The sequence below is a fragment of the Falco biarmicus genome, chromosome 4, assembly GCF_023638135.1.
Source record: "Falco biarmicus isolate bFalBia1 chromosome 4, bFalBia1.pri, whole genome shotgun sequence".
Lineage (NCBI taxonomy): Eukaryota > Metazoa > Chordata > Aves > Falconiformes > Falconidae > Falco > Falco biarmicus.
The window spans coordinates 59,060,660-59,078,896 of NC_079291.1; the positions used below are offsets into that span (position 1 = coordinate 59,060,660).

The following is an 18,237-nucleotide window of genomic DNA, read 5'->3' on the forward strand; positions in this document are numbered from 1 at the left end:
CTGTGTTAAGAAGGGATGTGCCTAGCAGATGCAAGGGTTTTGGGGATGTGACCAGAGATGCCACCAAGGCACAATACCTGCCCTGACATCCAACATTTTTAGCCAGGCTCCCAGAAATAAAACCAACATGGCTTCTAACCCAAAACCTACATGGGTGACAGCTTGATGGCAGGATGCTTGTGATATTTCACCATACAAAGGTGGAGTCAAAATAACGGCGAATATGAATCGAGCTGCAGCCAAACATCTAGCCTGGTGATGCCACTGGCATGGGTTTCTGTTAAACTCAGCAATGTCTTGTGTCCCTGTTAGGGGTGGGAGGTGAGGACCTGCAAACAGATCATTGTGCTCAGCTCTGATGGCAGGGCATTGCCCAGGGTATCACCTGCAGCATCACAATAAGGAGCAGCAGGCACCATAGATGTCCAACTTTTATTTACTACATAAATAAGTGACATTTATCAAGGACTTCACAAATTACTTTGGCAGAGCTGAAAGCTGGCTGGGATCCAATCCTGTTTCATCCACAGGGAAGCTGGAAGACACCCAGCATCAGGCATCTTGACCCACATTGCAAAGTGGTCCGGATTCTGCCCTCATGAAACACCAACATAACTCCCACGTAAGGCCACTGAAAGTTACTCTAAAGTACAAGAGAGCTAGAGCTATTTTTTCAGTTATTAACCCACCTTTTCCCCTAGGCACTGTGTTTTGCACACATACATTTATTCAATGCACTTCATACACAGCGTCCTAAAGTCTACTTCTCCAAGGAGGCTATCATGGGCTTTTCCCTCCACCACCCAGCCCCAAGGCACTGCCCTTCATTGAAGGTCTTTCTCCTTTGGTTGTGTATGTGCTCATTCAGCCACATGGTCACGGGTTCAGGCTGTGTGCACCAAAGACAGTTGAGTAAAGGGAGGGATGGATGGAGATGAGCAGGGCTGGCTACAGCATCTTCTGTTCCTCAGCCATGGGGCAGGAATGTGAGCTTAAACTTTTTGTCCATGGCATGTGAAAAATGCAAGTGCGATTTAGTTTGAGTCCCAGGAGAGGTATCACAGCAGGATGGTCGTGGTGGCCACATCGGTCTCAGACCCAGTAGTGCAGGGCCCTTTGGGTCTGAGCTGGGGCCTGGGGACCAAGCAGTTGTGGGCCATGTGCTGTGTTTCTTTGGCATGCCTGCTCCCCAGGCGACCTGTATGTGATGTGCCATGTCTGTGAAGCAGGTATGGCTCCTGCACTTTCATTAACTATGCCTGGTGTTGGCACCAAATCATTTTTTCCAAGACATCTAACACTGAAGGGGCCTGTTTTGCAGAGATGGTAACAGCCATCACTGCACTGTTGACAGTGGTGGAGAGATAATTTCCCTTCAGTGGTTCCCCCTTCCCTTTGCTATAAAGGCTGTATTATTTATTTATTAGCCTCTTGGCAGGTATAGATTGTGCTGAGTCGTTTCACAGTCCTTACTGCACAAACCATAGATGCTGAACACTTGACAGTGGACGCTGACCATTTCTTGTAGAGAAGAAAACATGGGATGCTTGGGCTGGAAATGACCTGGAGGTTGTCTGCTCAGAGCAGGCTCAGAGATTAGCTGGTGCTTTCTCATAGCTCTGTGTCTGGCCCACCCTAAAACCTCCAACCATGGGACCTGAAGAGTCTCCTCTGGAAAACATGGGCTACAGGTCCTGCAGGAGAGCTGAGTGCTGGTGGGACCAAGTGTTACGGGAAGCAGGGAGTGAAATCTCTAGGCCTGCACAATGTCAGAGGGTCAGAAGGATGATGGGTATGGCTCGTTCTGGCATTCAAGAAGTGTCCTAGGAACCTACCTCGGTAGTCTGCCACACATGGGGAGCCTGCAGAATGCCCACTGTGGCTTATAGAAAATCTTTCCTGCAGCAAGGGGGGACCTGCGCCTTCCAGATGACTTCTACATGGGTGAGCTACAGCAGTCTGATTGTCGGGAGTGCTTGAAGAGCCCTGGCTGGAAGGGAGACGAGGCTTTGGGACAAGCCTGTCGATGCCTCCCTCTACTCCACCTTTGCTTTGTCACATATCTCCTCCTCGATGGCCAGGATGTGCTCACGCTCTTTGATCAGCTGCACTCCGCAGTACGTGATGAACCAGATGGACAAGGTGCTGACAGGGAAACCTGGAGAAGATGGAGGGAGACATGGTCATCTTGGTGTGGCTGCTTGCCTAATGAGGCCAACTCTTCTCCAGCACGGCTGCCTTTCAGGTGGGTTTTGGGAGATCCCACAAGTTCATGATGGCCAACACATTTTCCATTGTGGATCTGGCGCTACAGCTTCGCTGAGAGAAGAAAGAAATCCCCCAGATCAGATTTTTAGATGAAGCTGTGCCTGAGCCCACCAAGGCATCATGGACCACAGCCAATGTGGGAACATGCTAGAGTGGCTTTGAGCACTCTCTTACCCCCAAAACTCCTTCTGCTTCCCAAGTTCAGACTTGGTGGTTGACTTTCTGCTCATTCAACCTGCCCATGTCCATTGTTGTTTTGCACTGTGACCTTCTAGGAGCTTTGGGCTCCACTGGTGCTGAGGATCAACCCCAGCCTTGTCCTGTACCTAGTGGAGACAGTGTGCACCCAGGGAAACATGTTTTTGTCACCTACGTAAGTGACTGAGAGCCAGGAGCTCTCCCTCCACTTAGAAAGGGTCTGGCGGCATTTGTAATCACAAATCTGGTATCCACAGCAGAGGGGAGACACGAGCTTTGTACCTGCTAAAACAGGACCTCTGAAATGCGTAACGCAGCCAGCAAAAGCCAGCTAGCTCAGCGGGCAGGCACTTCTGGCACACTGAGCCCAGAGCATCACATTATCCATTTCCTATGCCAGCCCCGTCCCAGAGAGGGTGGAGGACACAGGCTCCTGAGGGCTAGTTATACTTGGGCTGCTCAAGGCTTCAAAATAGTGACACCACCCACTGACTAGAAGTGTACAGATCAGACCGTAGTGGGAGGATCTGGACCTGTTGCCTTCAGGTTGATGCAGGAGTAATTGCTAAAGCGAAAGGGGATGAGGTAGGACAAGTAAATCCCTTTCGCCAGCAAGGGGACCTTTCTGCAGCCAGGGACTCAGCCCCCCTTGTTGGGATGAATGTGACCTTTGCGTTGCTGCAAGGAATCCAAACCACAGCGTCAGGCTGTGCTAGAAGCTGTACGAGCACACCTGGAAGGCACTCCTACCCCAGAGCTCACACGAGAAGGCTGGGAGCTAAGAAACAACTGCTTGCACCTTTGACGTAAGAATTAAGCACACTGGGAGCAGCCACACAGCAAGCCAGTGGCTGGGCCACTTCGGACCCCAGGAGGACTTGAAAGCCCCAGCCTCCCCGACCATCAAGACAAGGGTCCCTCAATGGGGAGGGCTGGTAGCACCTTACCCGTCAGGACGAGTCTCTTGGTCACCAGCAGTGCAAACTCCAGGCTGTTGAGAGCTAGGATGTTGTAGAGGACAATGGCCCAGAAATTCGCCGCCCCAAAAGCCGCCCTAATGCGCCGAGACATGGCCGCTGACATTCTGGCCTGCCAAGGGGAGCAGAGAGTGAGGAAAAATGAGGCTGTAAGGAAAGGGGAACGTGTCCAGCTCCGGCCAAACTCCAGCTGGGATCCCAGAGGGACAGGCAAGAATTAGAGAAGCCTTTAGTGCCTCCGGGATGAAGAAACTTAAGGACCAGGTAAAACTTCTGCTCTGCTGCTGGGCTCTGATGCAGCTGGGACTCTGGGCTGGTGTTTCAAGGTCCCGTGGGTAGGGACAAGATGTTCTACAGGGTTTCATGCTAAGTGTGATGGCTGAGTACTGCTTTCTTGATCTGGCACCTCGGGTAAGCCATTCCTCAAGGCAGATGAACACTGTTGTATACCAGGATTATTATTAGCCTGACATGCAAATCATTCCGAGCTCCTGGTAGAAATTGTTTCTTAGGAATTAAATATATATATATATAAAAAAAATAAAAAGGAGCTGAAAACTAGTGACAGCAGCAGAGTGAAATTGTCAGTGGCACATAATCCTCAGGAGCAGCTGCTGCAAGCAGAGCGGGGAAGTGGTTCATAGCAATCTTCAAAGAGCACGACGAATCCCCAGGCCACTTAGTGCTGAGAATTGCGGTGCTGCGGGGAAGGAGATTTCACTGCCTGCAAGTGCTCTAATCTGATTAGGGGTTCAGTGAGGAGAGCGGCTGGGAGGACTGCTCTCCAAAGTTTTTATTCAAAAGAGGTCTTTTCTGAACCAGTTTAGGACCTCCAGACTTTAGATTAGGCAAAACAAATAAGACACATAAAAGTTTCCAGGAGGGAGTTTCCTAAGTTGATCTTCTGACATGTCCCCGAAGCACCTTGTTCCCAAACAAACAAGGCACTAAGCTTTGGGGTGGTTGGAGAACAATTTGTTCTAGTACCTAATCAGAAATCACATTAAAACTACTCAGAATGCCAAGATGTTTTGCAGAACAAGAAGCTTTCCATATGGAAATGTATAAACATTTCCCCATGACCTCAAATTTTGTGTCCGTCTGTGGTATTTTGATGCATTCCTGGTTCTCTTGGACCCTCTGAAAACTCCACACCCAACCTAAACTTCCCATGAAGCATCCCAGGGCAGGTGGGAATTTGCTCTGGGTGGGTAACACAGTGCATAAAATGAAAGGATACAAAGCACCGAGACTGTGCTTCCCTTGCACAGCCAAGTAGCTGATCACAAGGATGCTGAAGGCCACAGGAAGGATCTTCAGGTCTCCATGCAGGAGACCTGGACATGGAGCAACATCAGGGATGTTGCTCGTCAGGTCTCAGCTGAAAATAGATCTGACTTTTTTTTTTGTACAAGTTTGAGCTCCCTACAGTCATGGACATTTTCCAGCACCAGAATTTGGTCCCAGATCCACTGACCTTTCCCCATCCGCTTGCAGCCCAGCTCCTCACCTCCAGTTTGGCAAAGGGCTCCAGCTGGAAGAACTTCTGCACCCAGAGCTCAAAGTTGAGGCCAAAGCAGTTGAGGACAGACCAGATGTAAACGATCTCACAGGGCCCCAGCCACAGGGTGGTGATGGCAAAGGTGGCGATGGTGGCCACGAGCTCCTTCATGATGTTGTCATGGTTCTCTCCAAGGTGATCATACACGTACCTAACAGCCAAGGAAAGTGGTCGGTGCTCCCGGTAGTCAAGGGGACCCCTCTGGAGTCCCTTATCCCACCTTCACCCACCACAAGCTCCTCACAGATGGGTCAATCTAGAGCACCCCAGTGAGAATGGAAGGATATTTTGGCTGACATGTTCCATCAATAAACTGATTTTTGCTGCAGTCCATCTGCTGGTGGCTTGTGTTCCTCACAAACCTACAGCTCTGTAAGGACCAAATACCCTCCTTTCCCCCTATTGCAGGTAAAGGGTGGATAAAACATGGGGACCTGTAGAGCTGCAGGCTCTCTCAGGCTTGCTGGTGCACAGGATTTCACCACAGAGCGGCCACCACCTTCAGTACAGGTTTGCCGGTCTGTAGTCACCGCTGAAGAGAGCTGAAGGGCTGGGGAGATGTAGATGGAGCATAGGCCACCCGGAGTTATCCAGGCCACCTCAGTTATCCCAGTTATGGCAGACCTGGGCTCAGTTCCCCTTTCCTGCTGGTGGCACAGGAACCTGACTCTTCCTCCCTTGAGGGAGTGCTAAACCCACCAAACCTGGAGGGGTTTCTGGGACAGGGCTCTCTCGTTCCCAGCTGGGGGCGGGTGGGGCTGTTGCACTTTGTGGTGATAAATTGAATGGTCTTAGGGATAAACAGACCAAATATGACTTCAAGCCATGGTGGGATTCGCCCAGAAGAGAGGACACCTCAGCTCTGGGAGAAACAGCATTTAACGCTTCTTTTCTATGTGAAGGAACAGAAGACCCTGAACCAGACTAGAGACAGCTGGTTGACACTTACTTGCACAGCCAGTCATTAATCCCTCTGTCAAAATGCCTAAAATGCAGATGATAAAAAGCAGGTTAAAACACACAGTGTTAACGACATCCTTCCATGCAGCGGTCACCCGGAGGAGGCTCCCAGTCCCCTGGCAAGGTACATCTTGAATCTTTCTTGAAGTTCACAGAACTCCACGCTCCTTCATTCAACAGGTCCCACTACCGATATGGTTGTAACCTCCCTCCTTATCTATTGCTTCCTGCCCAAGAATATTTCCCTGGGCTATGGGCATGTCCAGACCATGGGTTCAGCGTAGACTCCTCAATGTAGTCTCCAACTCATAGGCTAGCTGCTCAGCAGCACAGCCCAGACGTCCTCCCCCCCACGCACATTTTGTTCAAGTCAAACATGCTGTCTCTCTTTGTTGGTGCACGTGGGGTACTCACGTTTCTGCAAAGACGTAGAGCATGGTGATGCATTTGGGGGGCTGGGGTGGGTCCAAGTGGTCCAGTCTGGCAATGGTGTTGGTGACCCCAAACATGACAGCAGCTTTCACCCAGTCGTACACCAAATTGCAGTAGGCCAGGCCAGCTGGAGCAAAAATGGGAGTCAAATGGGTGGAGAGGAACATGGAACATATCACCTCCACGACTGCAGGGGACATCATATCCCATGGGAGCATACAGTCTATTGCAAGAAACATAGCATCAAGAGGACAGTCTAATGTTGCCTTGGATGAGAAAAGCTTCTAAAACTAAGTAGCTTTTTAAAAAACTTGAACAAGAGGACAATACCTTCCTGGGGTATTTGGGAGCAAGCTGTTTATTGGTTTTGGTAGCCCAAGAAAGTCATACAGATCTCATTTCTTCCAGTACTAGATCGTTCCTTCCCTCTAAGGTTTGTTAAACTATGATGAACTCATCACAGTTCTCAACTCTGAGCCCTGAGGTTTTATCGACACCTCCATCAAAACGCCCCCCACTCCAGCTTCTTGTGACCATAGATAGGACATGGATGCTACAGCAGAGCCAGGACCAGAACCTTTGACTTGGAGAGATGCATGACATTGGAAGACAAACCCTTCAGGAACAAACACTAAAAATTTCAAATTCCTGTGTAAACAGAAGCTAAAATGCCCCCATCTTTGTGGGACTTGGCTCACAGATTAAGGACCACACAGTGCCTCGATGCGTGCAGTGCCTAAGCTCCACCATGGATCAGGCAGATGTGGTCAATACAGTCAGCAGAGCCTGCAGAGGAGCTCAGCTCCCTCTGGAGTAACACATACGCTTGGTCAGTCCACCCAGGTCTCTTAGGACACCCTAAATCAACGCTAGTGACATTCTAGCTGCATTCAGATTTTCTCCTGGCCACCAGCTGCCACTCTAGAGAGAGAAGGGGCTTCTCCACCCCCTGCTTCTCCTCTGTCTGTGTGACCATCAGATGCCCTATGGTATCTCAAATGCTGCCATCAGACATGTATTTGCCAGCTGAAATCCTCCATCCAGCTGCCAGCACTGCTACCATTACTCATCCTGTGAGTTTGGCCTCTGGAGGTACCTAAGTCCAGTCCTGCTCAGAGAACAGTCAACTTTAAATGGAGATCAGGTTGCTCTGGACCATTTAGATGTTGAATATGTCTATTTTTGGAGAATCTATAATCCCTCTGGGCCCCTATTCCAATATTTGACCACTCTATGAAGAAAATTCCTTACATGCAACCAGACGTTGCCTTGCTGCACCTTGTTTGCTGTGTCCTGCTTCTTCCCTGCCAGCCTCCAAGAGGAGTTCACCTTCTCTACAGCCCTCCATTAGGCAGCTGAAGGCAGCAGCTCCAACTGCCCTGAGCTGCTCCCTGTACAACCTACGCCCTGGGGCCATTTCACTGGCTTACAAACATCCATAATGGGTGGCCACGTGCCTGTGAAGGCATCTGAGATCCCAGATGTGCCTGTTGCAACAGCATGGGGCTGATTTTTTTGGAGGTGCTGAGCTCCCTTCCAGTCCAGGCAAAGGCAATGGGAATGGCTTGGTGCTCAGCCTCTTAAACCCCGAGCTAAACAATTTACACTGGAACCCTGTGAGAATGTCAGACCAACACATCTGCTTTCCAGGGCTGCCCAACCCCAGCTCTGTGCACTGTCAACACAAAGAGCGGCTTTACTCAAACCTGTCCAACACAAGTGTTGGTAAAGCCTCTCAGTGAGGACAGATGGAGCTGTGAATCACTCACCACTGCCCTGAAGCTAAGTACAGGTATGAACGTGTCCGAGCATGGCCACTCACCCAAGGACCAGTCCGAGAGGCGGTTTGTGAACTTCAGGTCAGAAGGGAGGGTGAGGATGTAGAAGAAATGGAAGAAGATGTCCACGGCAATGATGGCCCCCACATGGAGGAGAGCATGGACCCGGATGTTCTTCAACTCATCATCTTTGCGTCTTAACTCTTGGGTGCTCACCTGTCAGGATGGCAAACCGTGAAAGGGCTGAGCTGAGAGACAGGATGGGCAACATATTCCTCCATCTGGTGAAACGGTCAAGGTCCAAATGGAGACTCAACGGTCTCCTCTAGAAATCACATCACGGACTACATGGCCCAAGTCTCCATTGATTAAGGAAGACCCAAGGAATTAGCTCAGGTGAACACATCCACAAGGAGCAGGACATGTCCCACCCACAGCATCACTCCAACACCCCCGCCTCAGTGCTGAGCAGGGCAGCAAGGTGCCCCCTGCATCACCCTCCTAGCGAAGGCTGTTCCCATCACTGGCGTTTCCAGCAGAGCAGGCACATGGTGTGACACAGCAGTGACAAGTCTGGCTGTACCAAAGGGGCTCTGGGTAGGGTGACAACCATACCAACCAGGGAGCTGGGCTTTATGCTCTTTCTGCAGGGACATGTTCAGAAAGTCAGCTTTGCTTACAGGTGGCCCCTTGCGCAGGTCACTTAGGGGGAGCAAATGCCCATACCCATATCAATGGGATACCACAGCCTGTGGGGAGAGGCTGGGAGCAGGGCTGGGATCCCACCTGACAGCTCTGCCAGGGCCATATGCATATATTTGGCCAGGGTCATTTGGGAGGAAGCGGAGGAGGACGGATGGTCCCTGGAGCTTCTGCTGCAGACACCTGTTGTAAATGAGAGGGAAAGCTGCTCCGGGGGCCGTCCTGAGTCAGCTGGGACCTGATCGATGGGGATTTCGTCTCTGCTGTGTCTTGTACAAACAGGGGCTGAGCTTTGCCTCCAGGAGCTGTCATGTCTCTGGCTGTTACAACATAAACATCGCCGGAGCAAGCCTTCAGGATTACACTGGACAGGCTGATGTCCTCGCTTCCCTGCTTCGCCGTAAAAATTGCTGCTGTATTCAAAATCCTCTTATGTTTATTACTTTCCCTTTATTCCCTGCGAGAGGTGGGAGCTTTCCCAGCATAATCCACAGGCTGCCGCACCAGCCCCATCATCAAATCCAGATGATTCCTGAGAATTAAAGCCTTTGCCAGATTTTTATGTGTCTGTTATATGCCAAGTGCTTTAAGAGGCCACTGGAGCCTGAGATAGATGAGAAGCCGAGGGAGGACAGGCTGTGGCATCGAGATGTGTGGGAGAACACAGAGCCCCGTTTTCATAGAATCATTTAGGTTGGAAAAGGCTTTTAAAATCATCGAATCCAACTGTAAACCTAACGCTGCCAAGCCCACTGCTAAACCATGTCCCTAAGTGCCACATCTACAAGTCTTTTAAATACCCCCAGGGATGGTGACTCCACCATCATCCCGGGCAGCCTGTTCCAGCACTTGACCACCCTTTCAGTGAAGAATCTTTTCCTAATACCCAACCCAAACCACCCCTGAGGCAACCTGAGGCCGTTTCCTCTTGTCCTCATATCTATCCTCATGTGCAGCACTCTGCCACCAGCCCCTTGGATCAGGGCTGTGTCCCGCACACTTCCAGCCCTACAGAAGTGAGTTTATTCCCTTGATCCTAGCAAGGGAGAGGATTTTCAGCTCAAATGGGGCTGGCCAAGCCCCGATACGGATGAGTTCCCATCATACATGGGGGATGCCAGAGTTCCACCAGAACGTAGCACCAGTAGGAGCCAGAGACATATGCCTATTCCTTAACTGGGCCACACAGCCCACCCTGGGGAAGGGACTCCATCTGCCTGCCCTCATAACTGCTGTTGGGCAATTAGGAATTCATCTCTGCAATTAGCTGCAGCTCCAGCAGTGCAGGGGGGCATCTAGCCAGGAGATGGCAGTGGTGGCCAGGCCAAGACAGGACCCCTGGCCAGGGCATGGGGAAGGGGTCGGCGACTTGCTCCTGTGCCTTTGGGGTGAGGGTTTTAAGCAGCAGAAGGGGGAACTGCTCACGAAGTGGCTATAGACATCCTGGTGTGGTGCTGTGCAAAGAGCAGGGAAGAAGACCCCTCCAGATCAAGCCTTGCAAGAGTGGTGAGAGTTCAGGCGCTGGAGAAACAAGGAGTTTAACACCCTGATTTCCAGATACCTGGCTGTGGTGGTAGGAGAAGTCAGGGCTGCCCATTTTGTAGGAAAGACTGATGGAACCCGGGGAACTAAGAAGAACATGGGGTGAGGAGGCCACCCCAGGGCACTGTACCCTCCACAGAGGGGCTTGGATGCTGGGGCTGCTGGAACCATGCTTGCCTGGGCTTCAGCCCAACAGATAAGACACTACTGGAAAGATGAAGTCTTAGGATTAAACATTTCTTCCAGCAGCCTGGCGAGAAGAGCCTCACCAGCAGCCTGGCCATCCTTGATGCGTGTCTGCTGAAATTGAGCTACTGGTAGACTCCGCACCACAAGCATCCCTTATGGGGGACACCAGAGCTGACCTTATGATCTTCAGGGTCAAAAGCTCTAAAAGCCCTTTCAAATAGATCTGGCAGGACCCAAGGGATGTTGCTCCTTTCAACATGCAGCACAAGGTTGTCAGCTCCCCAGGTGAACAAACCAGTGAGGAGTAGGACTCGGACTGGGGCTCATCCTGCTTGCTGGGGGAAAGAAGACCAGTGCAGACCCTTTCTTAGGCAACTACTACCAGCCCAACATTGAAGACAAGGTGCTGGAATGGGCGAGTCTTTGGTCTCCTCCTCACCAGGGAGGCTCTAGCTGTGCTTCCCTGCTCTGGGCTGGTTTTTCTTCTGAATTCACAAATGTTTTTCCAAAATGCTTTTGCACCCAGATGTCAATTGGGGTCCCAAAATTCAGTGCAGCTGCTCTTTAGAAGGAAGCAGAGGGGTGGTGGCAATCCTTCCCAGCACCATTGCTGGCTGGGCAAGAGGTCCCTCCTTTAGCAAGCAGTACCAGTTCGTGTTGATGGCCAAGGCTGACCATTGGTGTAAAAGGATGTTGAGATGGGAAGAGTGAGGAGGGAGAGAGCACTGCTGGTTTTCTTGATCGTTGGCTGTGAAACAGCCCCAGAGGTTGGCTGGCCCCAGCCCAGGCTTCTGCTGATGATTTCCAGTGCTGCTTGGAGTCTGCTCTTCAAACAGCTCCCTCGGTTGTGTGCGATACAGGCAAAGACTTGGGGCACCAGAGTATTTTATGGAGAACAGAGGAAGCCCTTGGCTGCTGAAACACAGCCTTCCATCTGATCTTACTTATTTCTGGAGAAATAACTTCATCTTAAGATGCACAGACCATCCCTGGAAAGTCATGCTCCTTGGGCAAACCAGCTGGATGGAAATGTGAGACTGCCCTTGCTGCCACAGACACCAGCACATGGAGGTCCCACAGATGGGCACCACATGGCTGGCTCGCACCTTGGCCTCCTGGCACTGCAGAGTGGGGTGTCATGGAGGCACTGGGGTGACAGCACAGGGAAACTGAGGGGCCGAGCACTGCAGGTGGTCCAGCGACCAAGGACATGAGCTGAACACTCCCCGCCTCATCGCAGTGTGATGCTTGCACAACAGCAACATCTTCCCTTCTGAACTGATCAGTCGAAATGGCCAAAACCCCAGCAGCTTATGCCCCTCCCCACAAAAGTCCCAGCATCATTGCACAGGCCAGACTATGGCCACAGACTCTAGGTGACCATGAAAAGCTCTACAACCATTTGCACCTTCACTGTGGCAAAAGGTGGTGTTTTGTAGGCATCAAACCCAAGGAAATAAAAGCAGGGAGAGGTCCTCCTCCAGCCCAGCCTCAGAAGCACTCACCTGGGCATGGAACTGGTCAAATGTCATGACAGGCCCGAAGAAGAAGAATGGGAGGTAGAAGTTGTACTTGAGGAGGTCGAAGATGGAGTAGATGCCCTCTTTCCTCTCAGAGTTCTCAAGTGCAAAGCTCATGCAGCGCATGATGGTGAAGCAGCTTCCTCCATAGAAGAGGACATCTTGAAGATCAAAAGCTCCCGTTACAAACCCGCCCTGGATGAGAAATGAAGAGTTACCACCACAAACACAGTGTCACTTCTGTGCTCCCTCAATTTGTAGAGGACATCACTCCTGGGGCAGCAGGCAAAGCCTCTAATTATGCTCTGAAACCAATTGTGCCTGGAGCTAATGAGCCTTGCTGTTGGAAAGGGAAATCTGGGACTCAATTTCCCAGCTGACGGCTGCATCCTGGAGGAGCTGGGAAGCGGTAGATCCTCTTGGCCACATCCTCACCCAGCAGCTGTGGGCCACTCAGGCTTCGGTCTGTGGGGGGAATGTCACCCTGTCACAGGGACATAACCCTCCTCAGGGAGTGAAGAAAAGCCAGCACAAGCACGGTGGAGAGTGGCATCTGAGGAGGTAAGCAGCAGGCAGGGAGAGGCAGCACTGTCCTTCAGAGGGACCAAATAGCTTTATAAGGTCCCCGCTGGGCTTCTCTCCACCCGCCAGTGAGAGAAACAGAACTGGGCAGAGACCTGAGAGACAGACGTGGCCATTGCTGAACCCATCCCACCAACGTGATAAAGATGGGGAAACTGAGGCACAGGGCAGGGACACACCTTGCCTGGCTGACAAGCTGCTGTTGTCTGACCAGCAAGAAGGACTCACATGTCCTGAGCTCTGTCCCATCAGGAAGCCACCAAAACACAACATAGTCCCAGTGGGATTATTCCCAAGCTCAGTGGCACAACAGTCCCCTCCCTCTCAAACCCTGTGGGAACTCTGCCGTAGCCAGGGTTTGGGGGTGCCCCAGGAGCCCTCCCTGGGGACAAACCCAAGGAGACAGACACAAGTGGGCTGGAAATGAGGTAGACAGATGGCCTGAGACAGCACCTACCTGCCACGAGCTGAATGGCTCCACCTTGAAGGAGGCGAGACAGCAAAGCCCGGCCACATAGCAGAGCCACTTCTGCTTGGCCAGCGCAACGGAGTAAAGGACAAGGCAGTGGGAGAGGATGATCATCAGGTAGACGAGCCCCATGCTGCCCAGCACGGCCAAGACCCCGTACAGCATGTACACCACAGCCCGGTGCTGTGAGAAGAGATGCTGTGGTCAGCTTGGTGAGAGCCCCAACCCTGCTCCCCCTATCCTAGAACATCCCCACATCCTAGAACATCCCTCAAGCCCCCTCTACACATCCCAGGTCACCCTGAGGTGCTTTCAAATCCCTCCCACCACATCCCTTGCTCACCTGTGGCACCGTCATGGAGCAGATCTTGCCGAAGAGGACATGTCCTGAGAGGGCAAAGATGATGGCGTTCCTGAACGAGGTGAACCACATCACCCACTCGAAATCAGCCATGTCCTGTGGGAGCAGCACCGGGTGCCTTACTGTCCCCAGCCCGCACTCCCCTGCCCCTACACCCATCTGGAGGGGAAACCACACAACTTTCAAAGCCTTTTCTTCCCATTTTCCCCCCAAGGGCTCCTGAGCACTTTAGCTGGGTTATAAAAACCCCAGGAGAGATGTGCAGCAGTTGCTTGTCTCTGTGCACACAAAGCAGAGCATACACAGCACTGCAGGGCTGGTATTTTCCCGACTAGCTCTTTAGGGAGAAAAATACAAGTCATATGGACTTCGCAAAAGTGCATCAGCAGCAGAAAAACCAGCTCTGCTTCTCCAGCGGTCAGCACCGACCACATTGCCAGTAGCTAGAAAAGACCGAGTCCTTCCTTTGCTTACCATCTTCCTGCCGAAGTAGTGCCAGCCCGGCTTTATGCCTTCCCGAAAGGCCTTTCTGTTCATGCTGTCTGCAAGAGAACCAGAGTTACCGGGAGAGAGACAGCTCTGGGAAATGGAGCCCGGGTTTCAGCAAGGCAGGGAGCCTTCCTCACCGCGATGATGAACCATCAGGGCTCAGACACACCTAAGTCCCACGGACAACTATAAGAGTCAGGAACCTCACCTGTTTCTGCAATAATTTCCAGCAAAGCCTTTTTGCAGTGCACATCCCAGGGACCTTGGGTTGATTCCATGAAATTTTTATTTTGGGGGGCTTCCAGACAAAAAAAAGTTAGGAGCCAGCCCTGGGTAGGTAGGGTGGTTGCCCATTTTGGGTGCTGGCTGGAGAGCTGTGACGTGCCGCAGCTTCTTGCCCTGAGCCATGGAAATGGGAGCAAGGGGGCAAAAAGGTAAAAATCCTTTTTGAACCTCACAAAGGATTCCCAAGCTGTCCCTCTGCAAAAATTAAAGCCAGGGATCTGCTGCTGGTGTTGACGCCTGTAAAAGCAGCCACCTTCCAACTATCCTCCCCCCCAGGGGATGCGGTGGGGAGCGTTACCTCTGGATGCTTCGAAGATCCCGCTGCCGCTGTACACCACAGCACATGTCACGGCAAGGGCATAAAACCCCAGTTCATAGCTGGGGAGCATTGTTTTAACCCCCATGGCAGCAGGTTACCGCCCTGGCCAGTGCAGGGGATCCAGACCTGGGAAAGGGAAGGACAGGGAAGAAAACCTGGGGTGAGAGTTCGCCTGCCCTCCTACCCCTCGAGCACCTGACATTTCTGCAGGTCCTCAGCAGCTCTGCTTTGTGGGCTTCCTTGAAGGCCAGTGGCTGAAGAGATGGAGAAGGTGGTGACACCTGAGGCTGAACCCTGGGATACAACTTGGGTGCAGGGAAAGAGCCTGCTTCTGAGCCCTGCTGCAAACCTCACCGAGGAGCCGGGATCTGGGAGCAGCTCAGCCAGGTGTTCCTGATCGACTTCCCAGATAGCTGCATCCATCCCAACACTCAGAGATGCTCTGGGGTGCCAGCTGCCCAAGATGAGGTTCCTCCAGCTTATCTCTGATATCCCCACTAATTGCTAATTGGATCTTCAGAGGGGGTCCAGGACAGCACGAAGATGCCCGTGCTGGATGGGATGGGGTGGGGTGGGACACCCCCACTGCCCTGCGCTGGGCTGCCGTTCACCTTCTTGCTGGGGCTTTGCCCAGCCTCCAGCTCCGGGGGGACTCCCAGCCTTGGGACCCCGCAAGCACGCTGGAGCCCCCCCCCCCCCCCGCTCCGCCCAGCAACATCTGCAGGGCTCGGGGGATGCCGACACCCATCCCTTCAATTAGCCCTGGGCTAATTACTCCTGCTAAGGCTAATTAACCCCGGCGCGACGTGCCTCCAGCCCTCCCCGAGCCCTGCAGCTCGGCCGGCAGCGGGTAAAGGCGCAGTTCGGGGCCGGGGGGGGCAGCCCCCTCCCCCGGCGCTGCCACCCACTCGCGAACACTCCCCGCGGGGGGGGGGGGGGGGGGGCTGCGGCGGCGGGGAGGGGGTGGGAAGGGCATAAGGAGCAAAACTCTGATTTAGGCAGCGGCAAGAGGCCGCCCGGCCGCTGCTCTCGCACCTGCAGGCAGAGTTTTCCCCGCGGGGCTGGTGTCAGCTTTTAAAATTATTTTTAATAAGAGCTCGGGGGGTCGTTAGCAGCGCTGGGGGGTGACCCCACCGCCCCCCGAGCTGGGGAAAAGGCTTTTTCCGCGGGGAAGGCGCTGCCCGGGGCTGCTACCCACCCCCACCCCCCCCCTAGCTGCGGGGGTCGCCCCGCGGCCGCTCCCCCGAGCGGGGCCGCTGCGGGTGGGAGCCCCCGCCCTGCGGTCCCGCTGCGGCGGGGCGCCGCTCACGGAGGTGGCTTTTAAAGGCTTTCTTTCTCTCCCTCTCTCTCTTTTCCACGCGTTTCAAGGCTTTGGTTTGGGGTTTGTTGTTTGTGGTGGGTTTTGTTTTTGTTTTGTTTTGGGGGGCAAAGCCGCTCCGCAATTAAGCCGGGCGGGAGGCGGTTAACGGCCCCCGGTGGGCGCGGGGTGCTGGTGGGGGGGACCCCTCTGGCGGTTTAAACTCCTGATGGCCGCCGGGCTGCCGAGTCAGGTGCATTGGCGGGTGTCCCCAGCACAGCCCCCCCGTCGCTCCGAGCCTCCGCGGGGCAGCAGCATCCTTATCCCCGCGCGTCTCCCCGACCCCCGGCCGGGGCTGGGAGCAGGCAGAGGTGACAAAAAACCTTGGAGCTGCGGAAAGCAGCGTGTCACCACCCCCGACAGCCCGGCGTGCCGCCCCCCCCGCCCCCCCCCAGCCCCGCATCGCTCCCCGCTACTGACCTTGAGCCCTGGGGCCGTGGGTGGAGGCGGGTGGGGTGCGGGGATCCAGCGTCCGGCTCCGCAACGGGGGGCGGCAGGGTGGGGGGGACGGGTGTGTGTTTGGGGGGAGCAACGGAGGGTCTTGGGAGCCGGGGGGTTGCCTTACAGCATCTCTCAGCCCGGCTTAGGGGGGGCGGCCGGGTGTATTTTTGGGCTGCCGTCCCCCCACCTTGCCCCTGGAGGAAGTTTGGCTGGGAGTGGAGCGGAGCAGGCGGGAGGTATTTTTATTTTAGAGCAGCACTGCAGAGGGGGGCTGGTTCAGGAGCTGTCTGTCACGGCAGCTGCTGGAGAAGACCCGTGCTGGCTGCCAAAGCTCACCCCGGGGCCAGGGAGCAAGGCCCAGGGCTACTCACAGGAGCACCGGGGCCACAGGACCCCCAGGCGGGGACCGGCTCCTTCCCCAGGGGTGTTCTGGTCCCCCTCTTTGAGCCCTGCAAGGGATGGGGTAACCTCCATCACCTTGTGCCAGAGGGGAGGCAGCTATCATTGCATGGGGAAACTGAGGCACGGGGCCAAAAGGTGTAATTGCTCCCCGGTTGGGGCAGCATTTACATCAGTGCGGGGCTTGGGGGTTGCAGCATCTCTACAAACCAGTTTTGGGGTCTCCTTGTCCGCTTTTGGCATCTGCAAGCAAAATGGGGCATAAGGAAGGGGCTGATTGTAGCCTCAGGGTGGGCAAATACAGGTCGGCCAGGAACAAGTCAGCCGAGCATCGGGCTTGTCTTCAGGGCTGGTGGCAAGCTCTTTCTACCAAACCCCAATGGGATTTGGGGAGAGCTCACGCTGCGATGTCCCCGAGCATCTCCTGGCTGCCTGGAGGGTCAGGGAGAGAAACAAGGCAGATGACTCTGGATTTTATAAATACCTCTGTGGGTTGCCTGCTCTGGGGTGAGACAAGTCACGTTTTGGGCTGCAGAGGGAAGATCTCCAGGATGGGCACCCAGCAGGTCAGCCCAGCTTTGCTGTTGCACTGGCCACAAGCAAAAAAGGCTTTTTAGCCGCACGTTTCACTTGGTGTGTGGAGAGCAAGGCTCTCATAGGGAGCCTCGGCGATGGCTGAGTGGCCGATGCTTTCAGCACCTTGTGAGCCCCTTTAATTTGCAGCAGCCGGGGCAGGACTCGCTGCCTGCCCCTCGGATGCCCCACAGCCCCAGCGTGTCCTGGTCCTGCTGCTGCAGCTCAGTCCCTGCCCAGGGACTTGGGCCCTTCAGACCCTGGCATAATTGACTGGGTGCTTGGAGGAGAAGTAATTAAGAGATCCGTGCAGATAAGCACAGTGAAACAATTTGTCATGCTCCGCACGCCTGTGGAGGGCAGGGGTTTATGGCCAGCCATGGCCATAAGTCAAGGAGCCTCAGCAGGAGGGAAAATCGTGTTTGTCCCCCCGCCCATGGGTGCGGACAGACATCGGGTCCCTGCAGTGGTGGAATGGTTATAGGAGGGCACCAAGGGACCAACAGGTCCCTGTCACCCTCCCTGGTTCCCAGACCTGCTCACCTCCCATCATTCTCCATGTGAAAACCAAAACGAGCCCTAAAATCCTTCTTTCTGAGTGTCTGCTGGGTTAGAGACACAGCGGACCCCGCTGTGTGCCCACAGAGCTCAAGGGGATGGAGATATCTCTATCAGGGATACGAAGGATGCTGGGGGGTGGGGGCAGGGTGTGGATCCTGGAGGGCAGGAGGGTTATGGCCCTGTTGTGCTGCTCTCCATGGCCTTTGGCATCCAGAGAACTTTGGCCCGGTGACAGATTTTTATTTTCTTTCTTTTTTTAAAGCTCGAATAATTT

The 18,237-nt window shown here is 53.8% G+C and overlaps 1 protein-coding gene across 1 annotated transcript; it reads right to left on the reverse strand.

Moving 5' to 3' along the window:
- Positions 1–429: 429 nt before the first annotated feature.
- On the reverse strand, positions 430–16,592 carry HHATL (hedgehog acyltransferase like). Its single transcript, XM_056336489.1, has 12 exons — positions 16,410–16,592; positions 14,612–14,758; positions 14,014–14,081; positions 13,522–13,635; positions 13,167–13,361; positions 12,113–12,322; positions 8,219–8,390; positions 6,379–6,523; positions 5,954–5,989; positions 4,954–5,155; positions 3,414–3,555; positions 430–2,158 (listed from the first exon to the last, which is right to left on the reverse strand). The coding sequence occupies exons 2-12, from the start codon at positions 14,715–14,717 to the stop codon at positions 2,037–2,039; spliced, it is 1,512 nt and encodes a 503-aa protein (XP_056192464.1). The 5' UTR covers positions 14,718–14,758; positions 16,410–16,592; the 3' UTR covers positions 430–2,036.
- Between the last annotated feature and the right edge of the window lie 1,645 nt (positions 16,593–18,237).

Excerpts from the sequence above, each read along its gene's own strand:
- HHATL (XM_056336489.1), bottom strand. The coding sequence starts at position 14,717 with ATGGGGGTTAAAACAATGCTCCCCAGCTATGAACTGGGGTTTTATGCC. Across the intron at positions 6,524-8,218 it reads CCTCTCGGACTGGTCCTTGG|CTGGCCTGGCCTACTGCAAT; the intron begins GTGAGTGGCCAT and ends TTTTTGCTCCAG. Across the intron at positions 2,159-3,413 it reads CAAGAGACTCGTCCTGACGG|GTTTCCCTGTCAGCACCTTG; the intron begins GTAAGGTGCTAC and ends CATCTTCTCCAG.